This window comes from Cicer arietinum, chromosome 1, assembly GCF_000331145.2.
Source record: "Cicer arietinum cultivar CDC Frontier isolate Library 1 chromosome 1, Cicar.CDCFrontier_v2.0, whole genome shotgun sequence".
Lineage (NCBI taxonomy): Eukaryota > Viridiplantae > Streptophyta > Magnoliopsida > Fabales > Fabaceae > Cicer > Cicer arietinum.
In genome coordinates, this window is record NC_021160.2 from 48,443,244 (window position 1) to 48,462,311 (window position 19,068).

Consider the following 19,068-nt stretch of genomic DNA (forward strand, 5'->3'; position numbering starts at 1 on the left):
GTTATTTTTCTGTCTTAATTTATTTTTTATTTTCCAATATGAATTATTTTTTCTCACTAAAATGGGAGAAGAATGAAACCCAAGGAAATCCAACATAGAGTGAAGGAAACCCACCATTGGAGCTGGAAAATAGCCTCCACATACGAGGGGCAGACCTAGACGGCGTTGGGAAGAAAAAGCCATAGTAGAGTTGGGAAAAAAGACTTCATGAGGAGGGTTCATTTTTTATATAAATTTGATCAAACTGATTTCGAAAGTTATTTAATAAATATTAAAATCAATACAACTAATGATTTTTATAAAAATTGTGTACAATTTAAATAAAATATTTAAAATGAGACGTAGAGGGTATATTACATAGTGATTAACTCTAGTGTTGATCATTTTAATTATAATTATAATAATTATTTATTATAATAATAATTAAAATATTTAATTAATTATAATTTATTATTATATTTTATTTTATTTTATTATTAATATTTTTATTTTTTAAATAATTTAATCAATTTTAATCTATTAAATAATTTATAATAAATGTTAAAATAAGAAGAAGGAAAAAAATAATTTATAATAAATTTAAAAAAAAAAATTTCTAAAGTGGTCATTTTTTGAAAAAGCAACTTTTTATTGAATTTAAAAAATAAATTAATTGTGTAATATTTTTTTAAAAGATGACAATTAAATAAAAAATTCACATTAGGATTATGCAATAGCATAGCATATGTCGATACATTAAGAATAGTAGTTAGTAAGTAAAACAAATGAAGTATAATAGTTAGTTAAATAGTAGAATTAGTTATAATAACTAATTGTTATCGATTGACTATATAAATTTTATATATGATTTAATGCATTTAAATAATCATCTTATTATTTAAATTTTTTCATTTTAAGATTTAAATATAGAATTATTATACAATACTTTTGCTCAATAATTCAACTATTTATTGAAACTTGATTTGAAGATGGATGACGACGATAAAATATTGAAACAATAATAAAATTGTTGTGTTCTTTGCCTAATATCCACAAACACTTGGTGACTACATCCTTGTACGGAAGAGGAGACAAAAAAAGCAAGACGTGACGCGCGTTATTGGTTTCCACATACATTATTCCTTCTTATTAAATTACTACTATATGGTTTAAAATTAATATAGATATGTGTGTATGATTCTCCTTCATTCAGGCAATGGGATTGTGGGTTTTGTAGCCACCCAATCATATTGGACTCTCCCAAAAAGGCGATTCTCTGCCTCCTTCTAAAGTCATTTTCATCCAATAAATGTCACTTTCCAATTTCATCTAGTTGGATAATGTTACTAATACTAGTATTATTATTACTTATTACTTATGTTAGGTGAATGTGCATGGAGTTATGGGCTTTTGGTGCCAATTACCTCACTTCCTTTATATAAATTGCATTGGTGCTTGCTCTATCAATAAATTATTTTGCTTTCTTTTTTCATCACTGGTATTGAGAGAGTGATTGTTTAATTTCATTTTGGGATATATATATATATATATATATATATATGTAACCAAATGTACTCAGAGACAAGACACTATTTCTTTTGCCTTGATTATCTCCTACCCATTGAAATTAGGGTGTAGAAAAATAGACGATAATAAATATATACCTATGAAATTGGGTCTTGGCTGAGTTCAAAACACTGAATTTATACGCTCAATTTACACAATTCTCATAGAAAAATATACTAATTTGATAAGGCTTAGTTAAAGGTAATTTTTCAAAATTTTGTACGTGAACCAAGAATACCCTTCCCATAACGACATTACCTATAATATTAAAAGTTTTTAAATAAATTTGTTTTGTCTATATAAATTTGATACTTTAATTTATTGAATATTAAAATAATATATATTTTTATAATATCATAAATACATTATAATTCAAACTTTCAATTTAGTTATAAAATAAAAATATATAAAATACAAAATTACTGTAAAGTTTTATATTTTTAAATTAAACTAAATAAATTATACCACCGTTCGATACTCAACATCCATTTACAATTTGTCGGCCTTTATCGATGACAATAAAGATGAAGTCGCATGTGTTCAAAGTAAGAAGATCAAGAGAACGATTCGTTTGAGTTTAAAAAGAGTAAACGTTTGTCCGAAACGTGTTGGAGAAGAGTGAAAAAATATGAGTTTTTATAATTGATTTTAAAAAATTGCGTCTTTTTTTAAATTATAATAAAATTGGTATAGTCACCGAATTTACCATAAATTCACGAATTCATTCGTATTAATTTAGTGTTCAAAATAAATTTTTCAATTTTTTGAATCTATAATTGAATTAATACTTTTTTCCACTTAAATACGAATTTATGTATTAAAACACATTTTTCATGACCTTAATTAAAACCTTAATTTTTCATAACCTTAATTAAAACCTTAATTATTTGATTGTGTGGCACCTTTTTGTAAGTGTAAAATAACACACATTTGAAACCAATATAAAGGGAATCATTTCACTAAAAGTAGCTTTTTGGCACCTTAAATACTCCTCATTTCTCATACTTGTAGTTCCATCAATCAACTACAACCATTCCTCTAACATCAGCATCACAACCATCCTTACATTTCTTCCTCTTTATCAACTTCCATTCCCAGTGTTCTACACCTCTGTTGGATCTTCTTTTGTTGCCTCAGGTAATTCATTCAAATTCTTTTCAAGCTTTATGTGTATTATTATTTTTTCTTTCTAAACTCATATGCATGTACTAATCAAACCATCCTCTGTAAAACAAATTGAAATCTATGAAAATTAGTAGTATTATATTGGAAGTTGGAACATGTCCGAAGATATTGTGTTACTTCTAGAATAAAATACAAACAAAAAATATTGATAATAAAAATAGAGTATGTGTTAATTATAGAAAGAAAGGGATAACATGTGACATAATAAAACAACTTTTTATTAATACATAAATATTACTACATTTTTTTAATTAATCTTGCCTAATTACATGTATGCAGTTGACAATATGATCCAAAACAAAGAGAACATTAAGATGGAAAAAAGAGAAGACAAAAAAGAGAAATCAGGGGAGTTAGATATATGGAGTTCAATATTCTTGACGCAAAATGACAAAGATGAAGCTTCCAAATTAAAAACTCTTCCTTATATTCACCCACTTGAGAAAAAATCAAAAAGTTTTTTAAGTGAAAAGAGTCTCCAAATATGCACCGAGAGTCTTGGATCTGAAACAGGATCAGACGATTTCTCTTCTTCTAACACATCTTCTGAGGATAATAATTCAGAGGATGATGAAAAATTTAAAGAAGAAGTGAAAACATGTGATGAATTTGATGATGTGTTGAAAGTTCCAAAATACAACAACTATTATTATGTGAAGAAGTCTCCTAGTTTTCCTCCTCCACTCTCTTCACTCTCTACTCAAAGTCAACATGGTCAAAGTCAAACATTTCAAATGAGGTCCCACCGCGACAATGGAAGGTTATTTTTGTTCCTACAAACTGTGTCGGTTCCTTCACAAAATTTCTTCGCTAAACGACAAAATGGTCGTCTTATTCTAACTTTTGTTAATCACGATGAAGAGGAAAAAGATTGTAATGAGATTGCGATAGAGAAAACACAAATGTTGTCAAGTGGATTAGAATTAACAGTGAAGAAGCTAATTGGGTTAGTCAACAAGAGTCCAAAATGGTCAAATAAGTTCAACAAAGTGCCTAATTTTGAGGATGTTAAAGTTGTGCAACATGGTTCATTGCCACGGTCATTGCCCTTCATAAATGGTTATCAATACTATTGGAGAACCAAGGCTATAGAAAACGTTGTTGCTCCTCTAATTCCTAATAATGATGCAATTAGTGATCAACAAAATAGCATTGGCAACAAGGTTGTTGTGTCTGAGAACATATATTATAAGGCTTCAAATCAAGCATCACAACAATTGTTGGTTATGAGAGGGAAGAATGGGGGTTACTTGGTTCACAATTTGAAGTTTTGCAAGGATTTTAGAACTTCAAGGTCTTTTATGTTTTGGGACACATGTTGCGTTGCTACTTGACCTCTTTTTTCTATATTGCTAATCTTAACTCTTGAATTTTAAACAACAGTTGTAATTACGACCGCATTTCACCTATCAAAATGCGGTAGTAAATCTTATTTAAAATTATGTTAGATTCCGATACAGTTAGTTACTATTATTATTTGTTTCACTCTTTTAGTCTTCAAATAAAAGAAATGAAAAGGAGAGATAAATAATATATTTATGAGTTTTTTTTTTTTTCTCAATAGATTAGTTGAATTACTTTAAGTGTCACATATATTAATGTTGTATTATGTTTTCTTTTCAACTTTACTGCTTTTGTAATCTAAGCCACCAATGTGCTTTCAAAATGAGTGGTGTCCTGCCTAATTGGCCTTATTTTTGGGAACACTGTGATCCATTCATCCTTGATATGTTGCCTCTCATGGCAAACTCAAAACAGTTGCTACTATTATATATACATGTTCTGCTACTCAGTACTTAATTATTCAATTTATCAATTATTTATGGACTTGGTATGCATGAAATACTATAAAATCCACATTTCATAATCTAAACTTTTTCAAAAACTAAAACAAAACAATAATAATAATAATTTTATCATTTAAATATCATTTATTAAACAATATTCTTGATTGTATAATTTTAAATTTTAAAGGAATATATTTTCATATAACTAACACAATATTGTATTATATTAAATACTTTCTATATAATTAGAGTTCGAATGTAAAATAATCATTGATCAAATTTTACTTATTTTTTAATCGAACTTTAAATTATCATGATAATTTTTTTTTTAAATTGAAAGGTTATGACCAAAAATTATTTTAAATTTTATTCAAATTAACATAATCAATAGAGAAATAAAAAAGGTGAAATAGAGGAGAAAAAAGATGAAATTTTATGATATAAATATTTTAAAATAAAAATTTGATTCTTAAATTTTTATGTTGAGAATAACTCATCCTTACAAATTTAGTTTGTAAGGTGAGAGAAGTAGTATTCTTTAATTTATATAATCTCAAAGAAGTGTATTTTATCAATATAAAACTTGAATTTTTTCAAATAGTTAATCCCAAAATATCTGTTTAATGGATGTAAATACCGCTTGAAGTTAAAACAACACATTAATAGCCCCTGTCACATTTAAAGCACGCCAAAAGATATTGTGTAAAAATATTGTGTTTGGAAACACATAGACTTTAACAAAAATTAGTACCCCATTAAAATATAAATTTTATTTAAATCACGATAATCTACTATGTTTGTTATAAGTAGTTAAAAGTTACATATGTTTACAAGACTATCTTAGAATTTGATAGTTTTTTTTAAGAGATCTATAAAGTTTTATTTATTTTTATTTACAAAGGCAAACATAATGTTATTAAACAAAACAGAATAAATAAATAATATGTATTGTTGGTATAAAACCTTTTTAAACCGATAATTATTTATAATGTGCCAACATTTGAATTTTTATAATTATGGTTGTTAGTGTAGTGTAAATAGAATAAAAATGAAAAAAAATAATAAATCAATTTATTATATTTTTTAAATATTTTAATTTACATATATTATCAATATAAAAAAAATTATATTATTGATCAATCAAAATTATTAAATTTTTTTAAATAATTTTATCGTAATTACTTTTAAAATTATAGGATTGTGTAAAAATTGTTATGAATAGTAATTAAACTTGTAAATAAAATAAACAATGTTTATGAACTATAAGGCTTTAGAGATTGTCGTTTATAGAAAGAGAATTGTCGTTTAAGCTGATTCGCAAACGCTGAAAAGCACTATCGGCGAAACTGGTTTCCTCGCTCGTGAATTTGGTTCAAAGCCAAAACTGAATCGAATTCAATTCCTGAGAAAGAAACGAAATAATGGGAGAAACTAATCCAACGACCAGCATCGATGACGATTTACTACTCAAAAATTTTTTCGCCGAAGTCAGCGAAGTTGAAAGGGACAATGAAGTTCTTAGGTATCTTTCTGTTCCGCTTTGTAATTATTTGCTTCCAAATTGTAATTTTCTATCGTTTTGTTTTTCTTGAATTTTTATTTTATTTTAATGCATACGCTAATTTTCGCTATACGTATTGATTAGGAGCTAATTAGGGTTTTATTTTATAGTTAGTTATTACTTATTTCTGTCTAATTATTTCATCTGGTGGAGAATGTATCTTGTTTCTTTGGAGTATTTGTTGTTCATCCGTATTTGATTTCCATAATTACATGATCCAAAACTGTGTCGTTTGAAGTTATTGGAATGTGGATTCTGCTGATATGTGATCGGTGTTGTAATTTAGTTTCCATCATTGTATTTTAGATATTCGTCGATGCTAAGTTTTAATTGCCGAATATTTATGCAGAAAATAAGAAATTATGTTATTTAAAGCATTTTGCTCATCAATGTTCGCGGTGTTTTGATTTTCTCAACAGGATTCTCTCTTGTTTTAAGTTGAATCCATTTGAGCATTTAAACCTATCATTTGATTCTTCAATTGATGAAGTGAAAAGGCAGTACCGCAAGGTAATTTGTTGCTGCAGCTTAGGGTTGTTTCAGTTATATGTTCTGCTGGCATCTTATAATATTCTTTTGGGGTAATCTTTTTTGTAGTTATCACTGATGGTTCACCCTGACAAATGTAAACATCCACAAGCAAAGGAGGCTTTTGGAGGTACATGAAGACATGCTTTAAAATTATTCCAAGTGGAACTGAACATGTTATTATTGTTTTCATTGTTTGTTTCTTTCTTTCAACTATTTTTAGTTACGCTGTTGTTTAGCAAATGAGTTTTTTTTATGAAGTAGCTCGAGTACTGAAACTTGTTACTGTAGTCTAACATCCTGGAATTTACTAATTTCCCAACAGTAGGAAAACATGTGGTAAATTGAATTGAAATTTATAATGTAATAAACTTCATATAAAAGTGGGGATTGAGTCATGGAAGAATTACTTTTAGAATATTATTTAAACAGAAAAAATCTGGCAGATTGGGAGAGATAACCTTCAAAAGTTCAACTAATTGTGCATGAGTACCTCACATTTCCTCCAAACTGGAAAAAAGAAAATTCCCACCTAACATGAGATAAGATCTGAAATGAGTTTATAAAGAGAGGCATCCCTCATTTTACAAGTTGGTTTTGTAAGAATGAGTTAGGCCTGATATAAAGAACTTAATACTCCCTAGTAGTTATGAACAACTCCATCACATAGTTTTATACTTAATTTGTCAAGTATTACATCAACTACTTCTTCGTACTGTAATCTTTATTGGACTTTAGCTTAACCAATCCAGTGATATGTTGGTTACATATATGATGCCTAAGAAGGAAAATTATAGAATCTACCATTGGTATCTTAAATGTCTTTCAAGTGTTATTTTGGTTAATATGTACATTGCTTGGTATGGCTGCAACCTTAGAGACTTGAGAAGTAGGATCCTATTTTTAACTCTTTGCGTGATCACATTGATTCTGTTTTTTGTACCGATTCTTCTGACATTATGCTGTAAAGAAGCCTGCTATTTATTAACATATCGAAGAATAGACCAGTTATGAATTATTTGATAATTTCTGCAACTAGATGGTTTGCATGAAAATTTGTAATTGTTTTTAAATATTTGTTTTGCTATTTACTTGAATGCAGCACTAGCAAAAGCCCAACAATTATTACTCGACCAAAATGAAAGAGATTATCTTCTCAGCCAAGTTAATTCAGCAAAAGGTTAGTGTCAGTTTGTCTTTTATGCTTGTCTAGTCATTACATGTCTTAAACATGCAAGTTCTTTCTACTAAGGGTTACACTCATACCTTCAAGATAAGTTGTCACACAACTAGAGTAATTTTTGACACGTGGTTTACTACTTCTATCAATCTAGTGGTCAAAAAATTTCCTCATTATTTTTCCCGAAATGATAAAAGGTCATTCTTGATCGTGTTACGTCTGAGGATGAGTTTTGTGCCTTAATCTTTGAGGTTTAAAGTTTTTGTTAGTCTATTTATTTGCTCTTACATCAGTATACACCCGATTGGGGAGTTCATCAATGTGTTTTAAATTTGAAGACCCATAATCTTTTGCTGTGGGTCAAACTTTCTTCTGTTATGTGCAATGTTTTTTTCCTTTATTAATTGTCCTGTTATTTAGACCTTCATATGTGTAAGAAGAAATGCTTCTTCATGTGGAAGCAAGGGCATATATTAAATAAAAGAACTAATCTTATTTTTCATTGATGTGAACTGCAGAAGAACTTAGAGTAAAGAGAAAAAAACATCTGAAGAAAGATACAGCCTCAAAGATGAAGTCCTTAGTTGAGGAGGTATGGTAAATATATTTTTACTAGGGTTCTCATAGTCACACAAGAGCACAACCTAAAAGTTTAGAACAATCCCCCTTGTCTTGCACCTCCCTTGTGTTCTGATTACACACAAGAGGTGAGATTACCAGACTTTGATAATGTAAGATTAGCAATTTACCATATTACCAGTCTAGGGACAATATACCCTTGCTTCTTTAAAAGAACTAACTATGTTTCTATATCAGGGAAAATATGATAAGCAATATGAACAGTCAGAAGAATTCAAGCAGGAGCTCAAACTCAAAGTTCGTGAACTATTAACAGATAAAGAATGGAGGAGAAGAAAAATGCAAATGAGGGTATGTTCTAATTACTTCTCACCATCCACACATACACACTTTAAATCTTTGTCGTCAAACTCAAAGTGAACTCAGAATTCTATGAGTTTATGTACGTTTGAGGCCAATTGGATGAGTCTACAACAGATGGTTATTTTCCTCATGCATGCCTAAAATGACAGTGGTTCAGTGCTTTTTAAAAGGTCTGGTCATTTACAAAATACTAATATTCTATTATTGTGATTCGCTTTATATTATTAAGTTAGAACATTGGATGTTTACTATGCACATAGATTTGGTTTTTCTTCCGAATTTTGGTAAGTCCTCTGAAAGTGCTAGTAATAAAAACGTGAGATCATTAGGAGTCTGTTTATCTATGTAAAGTTGGCCTAAGAAATAATTTACGTATCAACTATTGTTTTGTGACCTTTTAGCTTATTAAATATTATGTAGATATCAGAGGAGGAAGGCAGATTAAAAAGGGATGAAGAGGAACAGAAGGAAATGTGGAAAAGAAAGCGTGAACATGAAGAGGAATGGGAAGGAACAAGAGAAAAGAGGGTTAGTTTTCAGTTTCATATTTAAACTTCATTTTATATGTCAAACTGCAAGTTGTGTTAATGAATCTATGATTAAAAGTGAATCTTAATTTCAGCCTTTTTTGTTATTTTTGTGGTATTTTCTGCCTATGAAATCTACAACTAAGCTATAAAGTGTTCCAGAATATGGCCAAATGATATGTGGTTTCTATTTGTACTTTCTGAAAATTTAGTACTGAATCTACTGATGTGACAGACGTCTCCCGCCTAGAATGAATTTAGATAACTTGAAACAGACGTCCCCATGTGTTGGCATTTGAAATTTCATTCAATTAGAAGAATGGGGGGTATAACTCAGATTGAAGTCATTGGCCACTTGCCAAAAGAGGTCACTATATCATGTCAAGATCAAATTCAACAAAGAAGCTTAGGTTGTTTGTTAGCAACATATTATTTTACTAGTTATAATTCCATATGGTCCCACCAAAATTAAATGGGGCCCACACAATTTAGAGGAATCCATTAGAGAGTGTTGCTAGCCTTCCTCAATTTGTTATTTGAATAGCTACCAATAAAATTCATAAAATGAGACTGGCCTGTCAACCTTGATTTGGAATTCGTCTTTTCTGTCTTTTTAATCTGCTTTGTATTAATTTTAGCTTTATTGGCCGACCATTATTTTCACGCTTTTCATCGGCAGTTTAAAGGTTATCCAATGTATCCTACAGTCCTAAAAAAAAAACTTGTACCAAATTGTTGGTGTGGAGTATCTATTTTCTTGTCAAAATATATAGATGAATTGACACAATCATTTCATTATCAGGTATCCAGCTGGAGAGATTTTATGAAGGGTGGAAAGAAGGTATGATTCTAAGCTTGCTGGTTTTAGTGTCAACAAGTATTCCATTGACACATTCACCTTCAAACAAAAATAGCAATTTGCTTAACTAATATCACGTTTTTGTTATGGCTGCAGAATAAAAAGGGAGAAATTCGCCCACCTAAGCTTAAGACAGAAGATCCCAACAAATCCTACGTTCAGAGGCCTGTAAAAAGAGGTTAAGGTATATTGTCACAGACGATAAATCCAACTAGGAATCCAAGAAAACTTCTTCATGCAGGCTTTTCCTTTGTATCAGTTTGATTGATATTGTAATCATATTTATCTCTAGGGTCATGAGAGGCATCTTAATGGAATCTAGACCTCCTCCAAATGAATACTCCATTTTGGGATGTTACGCCCTTGTACTGACTGATACATAGGAATTACTCCTATTTAGTTGTATTGCCTTATTAATGATTTTTGAGAAACTGTGTGAAGCCCATTTATATACCAGTCATCAGCAACGAGGTGGATCAGATGTTAGTTATAATTACTTTCATTTATACAACCGAATGTAAAATAAAGCTTACCCGTTATCTATAATTGCAATTATATTAGTTACCGTCACCCCCTTTTGTAATTTCAACGAAACTTGCTTTCACTTAAATTGCAATTATAAACTTTTTCTCTTTTTATTCCTTTAGTGGTAATCCATGATTTCGAAGTCAAAACTTCATATATCACTTCAGCTTCGAGGTAAGTCAAAATCTGGTAACAAAATTCACATTCTTTGTCATAGAACATTGATTCACACAAAAAATAATTGTACAGAGGAAAATTACACATAAACAACTATTATACAATGACCTATAAGATTTCTGATTTATATATCTCACCATCATATAAAAAACCCTCGTCCTCTTTGATTAAAAAAAGCCCAACAATAATAATAGCCTAAGGGCAAGAAGTGAAAAATGTATAAGAATGGCAAAAATAGCCAGCACGGACATTCCATGATACAGAATCACAACCTTTGACTTCATACCCTATATGCTCAATTTACATCGGGTAGGTCAACCCTTACTCCAACTTCTACCTTAGTCGAAGTAAACCTTGCGTGTCAAACTTGTATTTTTATCGAGGATTGCTGATTTAGGCGAGAACCCAAAACTAAGGAAGCTGAGCTTTCTGCCTGGGATTAAGATCACAGGTTCAGAGACTCCCGTTAATGGCATCATGCTATATACAAAACACGGACAAGGCGATAGCACGAGCCAGTAAAGCATGAATATTAGGGATGTCCTCAATAGTCACTATATCCAGGCGAGCGAACCTCGGTCATTTGTAACTTGGGGACGGCCTCTAGTTGGTGTTGGTGGTCTGTTGGCATTCAACTCCTGTACGTATTATTAGCATTAATAGTGATGTTATTTATATTAGAAGCAACAGAATAATGTGAAATTAAATTAACTAGAAACTTACTTAGATGTGTTTGTATATATTTGATATCTACAATAACAACGTTAATCGGAAATATTTGGAGTACCTGCATCCATGTATCTTCAATATGCCGTTCTGGGGACGTTTCTGGTGAAGAAATTGCAGGTGGTAATGGATGAATCAGTTTAGGAACCACAACAAGGTCTCTACCCAAAACTAATATTGCTCCAGCATTATTCGCAGTACCTATGGGAGCGAGTGGAATTGTTGAATTTTAGAAAAAGAACAACATGATCTAAGGATGAAATGCAATGCATAAGTCAGCAACATATACCACAATAGTTTGTAGCTGAGAAAAGTGTGATAAGATGTCCTTGGGCAAATCGCTCAAACCCATCCATCACACATTCATGTGCTCGGACAATTAGCTGAAGATCATTGTTGTTGCAAAATTCCATGACTCGATCAGGCTGAAGTACCAAACCCCATTTAAATGAGCATGAGAACATGCATAAAAAACTATTAAATACCATACGCTATAACATTAATAAAGTTCATATCAAAAATATTTAGTAACATTTATAAAGTCGCACACCATTCAACAAGGCAACGATGCATATGATCTACAATTCAAATAACACATCACAGACAGATTTCAAATTAGAGTAAATACAAAGTGCAAGCAGTCATGCATTCATAACACTGCCACCAGCAAATTTGCAGGGATAAATAAGAATCTACAGGCATTAATCAGTTTCATGATTTTTCAAATTTAAATTCATACATAAAGCTTCAATGGATGTTTAAAAAGTAAAAACCCGCATGACCATTTAGATTACCTCCTAAGAAAAAAATTTCCCCAGATGTTATTACTTGAAACCAACCTTTTAAACTTTTCCAAGACTTTTATCATGTGCAGATGCACTAATAGCACAGACAGACCTCGTTCCACAGCTTCAGAACGAATAGTACAAATCAAACATACAGTTTTCCATTTTACCTCGTGTCTAATCTCAACTCAGTCCTATCATATCTCCATCATTTGTGAGAGATCTTAACATCAGCATATTAACATGCATTGGCAGACTTATCGTCTAGAAATACTGAAACTACCAAATTTCTACATATTTTTATGCAAATAAAGTAAACATAATAATACTCATTTATTGAATGGCAGGTATGGAGCACTCACCCCAAAAGTAACTAATCCAGGACCTCTAGCATTTGGCCTCAGTCCTTCTACACTGTCATTCTCTGTTGGATCAGACCTATAGAGGAACATTTCATGCTGTTATTATCAAGAAACACACGACGTACAGTCATGAACAAGCAATGGGGAACAAATGCACTGACCATAACAGATCCATAAGAACAATTGACCCTGCTTCCATTGGAATTGGTCTTTGAATATTTTCAATCTGTTCCACATGATTTATTGAACGACCAATACCTCCATGCATGCAAATAATCTTTTTCTCAATTAAAGCAGCTAGAGGAAGCCAATTAAACAGCCGGTTAATCCGATGCCACGTCCAAATTCCGTCTCTCTCACCCTGTTCAAGAATTTACATGGTTGGTCAGTGTACCCAACATAAATAAGTAACAATATCAGGTACCAGAGATTCCTTACCATCCTTTCAATGCACTCAATTCGAAAACCAAAAAGGGCATTAATATCTGCAGCTTCATGGTTTCCACGTATTAAATGTACATTGTTGGGATACTCAACCTGCAATATTCACGAAACCATGCATAAATCTAGGGCCACTAAACCTGATACGCAGAAAGACAACCAAGACAATCAAGAGTACCTTCAAAGAAAGAAGAAGGGTTATAGTTTCCAAGCTGTGCTGTCCCCGATCAACATAATCTCCTAGGAATAGATAATCGATATATCTGAAAGTTATTCATACAAAATTAGTAATAGAGATAATCAAATGCCTAAATCACTAGAGTTGTAATAATCTTAAAATCTGGGGTGAACTTCGTTCAACCTTCAACCCTACAAGACCTACTTGTAAAGTGAGGGATGTCTCCAGCTTATAAACACTTTCTTAGGTTATATCACATCCAATATACGACTATCAATACATCCCTCGGCCCTCACACGTCCAGGATCGAACATCGGGAACGTGACTTGAGTGGCCCAATAACAAACAACACAATGAATCTCTTATAGGCTCTGATACCATGTTAAAATTTGGGTAGGACCTAACTTAAACCGTATAAAACCGACTTGTAAAATGAAAGACGCTTCCCTTTTATGAACACTTTTTCAGGTCATGTCACGTCCATTGTGGGACTCTACACAAATTGCATTGTAGAAATTTTAGGGTTTAGGGCTTACTAACATATGAAAATATAATTTATTGATACTAGTGTAACACCTCTATTTATAATAAAATAGCCAAAAAAACTTTCTTAATCCTAAACACAATACGAATCATATTTCCCAACACTTATTTTGTTCTAGTGCAGCAGCATCTTTACAATCAATCAACCATGACAAGAACCCTGTTAATGTTAAAAATAACCCTCAGTTGTTTCACTGTCTCTTCTGTTCCATAAGTAACCATAAACCCTCAAATCGACATAATTAGCTAGGGTATCCGATGCAACTGTCGAGATATATCCTATTTAATTGATAAAATGAGAAGAAACTGTAGAAGGGAAAGGATCCCAATCTACCTCAGAGCCAAGAGCCAAGCTCCTCAGAGAAGAAGTAAACCTCTCTGCCTAACCATAAATGGTTCACTCAAAATATTCTTCACAATCCCACACAATTCACTCACCTTACTATTTATATTAATAAGGCATTAAAACTTGCCAACTAAGCATCCTACCCCACTCATTATTTACCATATATTCTTACCACACTCTTTATTACATAATATCTCCTTTTTTACTTATGACCTTTACTCCAGTCTCTATCACTATTCAGAACATATTCAAAAGAAAACAAAATAAGCCTACAAAAGATAATGCATTGTACTATCCAAGGAGAGAATATGTGAGTCGTGCACTTTGGTGCTAGTTAGGTGTCTAGGCATTATGCAAATTGCAAAAACAATATCATTTGCTTAAAGTAGATTGGGCAGGGGTAATTGGGTGATGAAACAGTGCCATGAAAAAATTAAAAATGAGATGGGACATTCAAAACTTTACTCAGTGATGAGAACTCAACAATATACCAAGGGTATGAAAACTAATAAAGAAAAGTTGGTTATGGTTTTGATTTGACATCTGAAACATCAATAACCATGCTTAAATACCCTGATAAATAACTGAACCATAAGCTTGCAGCAATTGAAAATGGTGAACATCGTGAAAACCAGTAGGCAGACAGGAAAAAAAATCTCCATTATTCACAAATAAAACTATCAACGGAAGATATGGTACTTACGCAATGTCACCAGCAGTTGATGGTGCCCCATACTCATCAAAAAGCCGCATGAGATCTCCAAACTGCCCATGTAAATCACCAAATATTTTAATTGGTGCACTGAGTTGTAAGACACTTGGTTCACTTGAAAATATCCGCTCAGCACTATCACAAAGATCAGCAATTTCATTGCAATCCAAGAAAAATTGTCGGCGTACTGGTGGTTTCCATCCACGAGGCTTTAAGAGGTGTGCTATGACCTATAAAGGTGGTGAGGGGAACTCCATAAGAAACAAATCTAATCTAATTATAAGGAAAAACAAGCTGCTTTATTAAGTTTTAATAAAGCAAACATGACAATATTATATATATATATATATATATATATATGTAAGCAGTGGCGGACCCAAAAATTATGAGCAGTGGAGGCAATATTTATAAACAAAATAAATTTAGAACATTAATTATCATTTTTGAATATATATATCATTAAGAAAATCAAATAATTAAGTGTTTCAAAAATATATTAACTAGAACTTCTATAACTTTTTTAATTAAAATAATAAACAAAATAAGATTTATTTATATAATATTGTGCATGTATTGTTTTTAAAAATTGAAACTAAGTAAAAGAAATAAAATAGGATGTCGTATTCCCGGTATATATTTATTCTAAAAAGTAAGAAAAAACAAAATCAAGGAAACAAATCAATGACTTTAATGACGTGGGCATGTATTATTATACCATTATATACTTTTTCTAATGAGTGAAAGTATTATATATTAAATTTATAATAATATTACATATCTTAGAGAAGAAACATGTATATTAGCAAGAATTTCATATTGGATGTGGGGGCTCTAGCCTGCAGTAGTGTCAATGAGGGTCCATCTCTGAATGTAAGAGTGAGAGAACACAATACAGAAATCAAAGAAAAATCAGAAAATTTTAATGCAATATAGAGCAAATAGGAGCAATAAACATTATCAATAATAATGTAAAATTCTGGACTAATATATTGATGACTTATTATTATGATGTTCATGTTTGGTAACTAGTTGTAAAGATGAATCTATACCTTTTTTGGCACACTATTGATGGACATCTGCCGATCTAATAATTTTCTAGCAGCAGTTGCATTTTCTGGAGTCCCATAACTGACCCGCCTGCCTTCATTTTCAAATTGATCAATTGAAAGCTGTCTAACCATGCCACCTAATGCTCCACCAGTCTCTGCAGCAACAACTACCTGTAGAAAATTGAACACAATTATTTGTTGCGCTTAAATATTTTATAGAAATATATACACAGCATAATTTTTTCTTGGTAATTAACATGTGTCACCCACAGCTCTGTGATGCAGCCGAACTCCACCAGAAACATTGTTATTTGACCCAACAGAATCAGGCTTAATCAAGGAAGATGTGTGTTTCCCACTTGGGGTAGCCTCAGCCCCACGGTCTCTGTCGGGCAATTCCACTTCTCCATTCTCTTGCCGTGCCTTGGCAGCAGCCAGTGCTGCACTAATAGCTTCGGCTTCTGCGGCAGATGCTTCAACCAGATACTCCACTCCTTTGGCAGTTGTACTGTTCAAATTAATTTGGATGAGTGAATCCAAAGTAACATTAAATACATCATAAAATGAGAAGAAAAAAATATCTTTCTTACCGAGGTCCCTGAAGCATGGCATTTTCAGTGCTGATGTCAGTATAAATGTCACCATTCATTGGTGGTGCAACTGGATTTCCCAATACAACAGAACCATCAGCAGCTGCTTCAGTCATTATTTGCCTTGGCCTATCATCAAACCCATATCGTCCAGGCATGCGTCCTTCTTGTACATTAGATGCAGCGGCTGCGGCAGCGGCATGTGAAGCAGCAGTTGTTGTTTCAGCAGCAGCTAGATCTTCAGCAACAAGTAGGTCATCCAGCAAGACTCCTGCAGCATAAATACAATACATTCAGGTCAGTCCAGCAGTTGAAGTGATGAAATGGTTAAATCACAACATGAAATCCCAAAGTGATGAAACAGTTTTTATCCCAAAGTGAGAATTTTTATATCAATGACGGCCATCAATTCATCAAACAGATTCTGCCATTTGCACAAGTCTAAATGTCACGATTGTCATTAAATACAAAATCACAGCCAAGATTCAAATGTCACGATTGCTTCAAGTCCATCCAAAAACAACAAAAGAAAAGAATTCAGCCAAAATTATCAGGCAAATAGAACATGTAAATGATAAGAGAACAGAATTTCAAGTTGTATCGGAAAGGAGCACAAAGTAAGTCATCTGAATAGCCAAAACTAGATCTATTAAATATCAGAAGATATCAAGCAATGGATAGGAAATAATAATATGAACCTGGAAATACTTATATTTATAACTTACCCCCACGTAAACCACCGTAAATAAAAATCAGGTCACCAACTGCAGCAGCAGCATGCCTGCAACGTCGAGTCAACTCAACTGCAGCGTCTCCACCAGCTGCATCAGCACTGTATCTACCAGTTCTTGGAGTGGTAACAACAGATTTTGTATCACACCAAACACCAGCAGCAGTGTCCAATACTACAAACGGGAAATATTCAGATATACAACCATTGGGAATATCACTAAATATTGCATCCACGTAGAAGAAAATAATACAAGAAAGTGACCATTGGTAAAAATTAGTTATGGCACCAATAGAATGGAGTGAAACAAGAATTTTTGTTCCTATATTTCAGAATAAATACCATTCGTAAGTCGAATTGTGAAAAATATATAAACACACATTAAGAGTGGGGAAAAAAGATAGAGTTAGAGCATAAAACAATAGCTAATTTATATTATATGCGATCCAAATGGTACCCAGTGCAGCAGTCAACAAAAAAAAAACTAAGCAACACTGAGTGAGTTACCTGCAACACTTGATGAGTCTTCAACCATCCGTCCTCCACCAAGAGCCCCACCAGACACATGTAGCCTTGCATTAACAAACACCTAGAATCATTAAATTAAGCATGATCCTTGAACATATAGCCAACTTAGAAAAAATGAGAAAAAATATAAGAAACTGAATCCAACCGCTGCATGCTGATATCTTGGAGATGGTGAGACACCTGGAGCAATTGCCCATTCCCAACGACCATCTCTATGCTTAGCAAGTCCATATGCACTGGCCAATGGCTGCAATGTAAGTGGTAAAATGATAATTCCAATAACGCTTTGCAAATAACCACACACAAAATTACCAACAGAAATTAAACAGGTTTATTAATTAGAGTTAGTTTGAGTCAGAATAGGCCTTTTGAGTCAGAATAGGCCTTAAAATAGAAAACAGACATTGACAAGAGCAACTGACCATAGACATCCTAACTCAATCTAAAATGATCACAACTGTGAATGCCACCTGTAAATATTTGATATAGCCTGCTTGAGCAATTTGATCAAGTGCTGGAACTTAAAAACACAATAACTCAAAGTACTCCAATAGGTTTTGAATGGTACTGAATTATATTTAAATTTCAATATGAAAAACTTTCAGTTAGTTGTTCTTAGCTTGTCTTACAACATGGTAGTCACAATCACGATCCTGCACGTAGAATCATACGAGTATGCTATCTTGGTATCTCTGTCTGCACTTGAGCATGGGAAGAATCAGAAATTGGTGGGATTGGCTGGGAACACTGGCAGAGCCATGGAAGTGGTGGAATCGTGTACGAAAATGATTTTGCTCCTGTCTTTGCAGACTGGATTTCACTGGTAAGGTCTGCAACCCAGTTCCTTAAAAACCACAATTGGGTTCATAAAACCCGTAAAAAAAACACTTTAAACACTTGAATTTCAGCGAAGGTTTAATTCTAACCCACTACACCCATTTATTTGTGGAAACCATCCCAATTTAATGTTTGCGCAGTCCCTCTCACACCTAAACATTACTCTTTTTCTCTTCACCACTGCAAGCCTTTCCATCTCCTGTGTGCAACTTTTGTATGACATTAATGGCATCTATGACTTTGTATTTCATGTTATGAATCTTATGATCCTAAATTTCAGTTTCATCAAATATTTTGGGTGTGATTTGAAGTTTTGCTACTTAATTAAGTTGTTTTATATGCATATATACGAATCTGTATGCATATATATATATATATATATATATATATATATATATATATATAAACAAAGACAAGAAAAATTC

General features: G+C 32.1%; 3 protein-coding genes across 4 annotated transcripts in view; 2 read left to right on the top strand and 1 right to left on the bottom strand.

Moving 5' to 3' along the window:
* The first annotated feature begins 2,531 nt into the window (after positions 1 to 2,531).
* Positions 2,532 to 4,263, top strand: LOC101491703 (protein FAF-like, chloroplastic). The gene is made up of 2 exons (XM_004487391.4): positions 2,532 to 2,682; positions 3,010 to 4,263. The coding sequence occupies exon 2, from the start codon at positions 3,018 to 3,020 to the stop codon at positions 4,062 to 4,064; it is 1,047 nt and encodes a 348-aa protein (XP_004487448.1). The 5' UTR covers positions 2,532 to 2,682; positions 3,010 to 3,017; the 3' UTR covers positions 4,065 to 4,263.
* A 1,540-nt stretch (positions 4,264 to 5,803) lies between these two features.
* LOC101491167 (J domain-containing protein spf31) lies at positions 5,804 to 10,684 on the top strand. 2 transcript variants are annotated; one of them, XM_004487390.4, is made up of 10 exons: positions 5,804 to 6,039; positions 6,498 to 6,588; positions 6,676 to 6,736; positions 7,709 to 7,786; positions 8,305 to 8,378; positions 8,603 to 8,716; positions 9,149 to 9,256; positions 10,058 to 10,096; positions 10,211 to 10,298; positions 10,407 to 10,545. In XM_004487390.4, exons 1-9 carry the CDS (start codon positions 5,939 to 5,941, stop codon positions 10,295 to 10,297), a joined length of 753 nt encoding a protein of 250 aa, XP_004487447.1. In that variant the 5' UTR covers positions 5,804 to 5,938; the 3' UTR covers position 10,298; positions 10,407 to 10,545. The 2 variants fall into 2 exon arrangements, with proteins under 2 accessions (XP_004487447.1, XP_004487446.1); XM_004487389.4 differs by having other exon boundaries at positions 5,805 to 6,039; positions 10,211 to 10,684.
* Positions 10,685 to 10,826: 142 nt separating this feature from the next.
* The window catches only part of LOC101490850 (serine/threonine-protein phosphatase BSL3-like), a 15,359-nt gene continuing 7,117 nt past the window's right edge, over positions 10,827 to 19,068 (bottom strand). Inside the window, exons 8-21 of the mRNA XM_004487388.4 lie at positions 17,952 to 18,053; positions 17,786 to 17,867; positions 17,274 to 17,453; positions 16,549 to 16,819; positions 16,229 to 16,466; positions 15,959 to 16,129; positions 14,901 to 15,139; positions 13,309 to 13,393; positions 13,128 to 13,226; positions 12,851 to 13,050; positions 12,690 to 12,765; positions 11,832 to 11,967; positions 11,604 to 11,743; positions 10,827 to 11,454 (exon numbers count right to left, since the gene is read on the bottom strand). Coding sequence (XP_004487445.1) covers positions 11,371 to 11,454; positions 11,604 to 11,743; positions 11,832 to 11,967; positions 12,690 to 12,765; positions 12,851 to 13,050; positions 13,128 to 13,226; positions 13,309 to 13,393; positions 14,901 to 15,139; positions 15,959 to 16,129; positions 16,229 to 16,466; positions 16,549 to 16,819; positions 17,274 to 17,453; positions 17,786 to 17,867; positions 17,952 to 18,053 — 2,103 coding nt within the window. The 3' untranslated portion in view covers positions 10,827 to 11,370. The remainder of the gene's footprint in view (positions 11,455 to 11,603; positions 11,744 to 11,831; positions 11,968 to 12,689; positions 12,766 to 12,850; positions 13,051 to 13,127; positions 13,227 to 13,308; positions 13,394 to 14,900; positions 15,140 to 15,958; positions 16,130 to 16,228; positions 16,467 to 16,548; positions 16,820 to 17,273; positions 17,454 to 17,785; positions 17,868 to 17,951; positions 18,054 to 19,068) is intronic.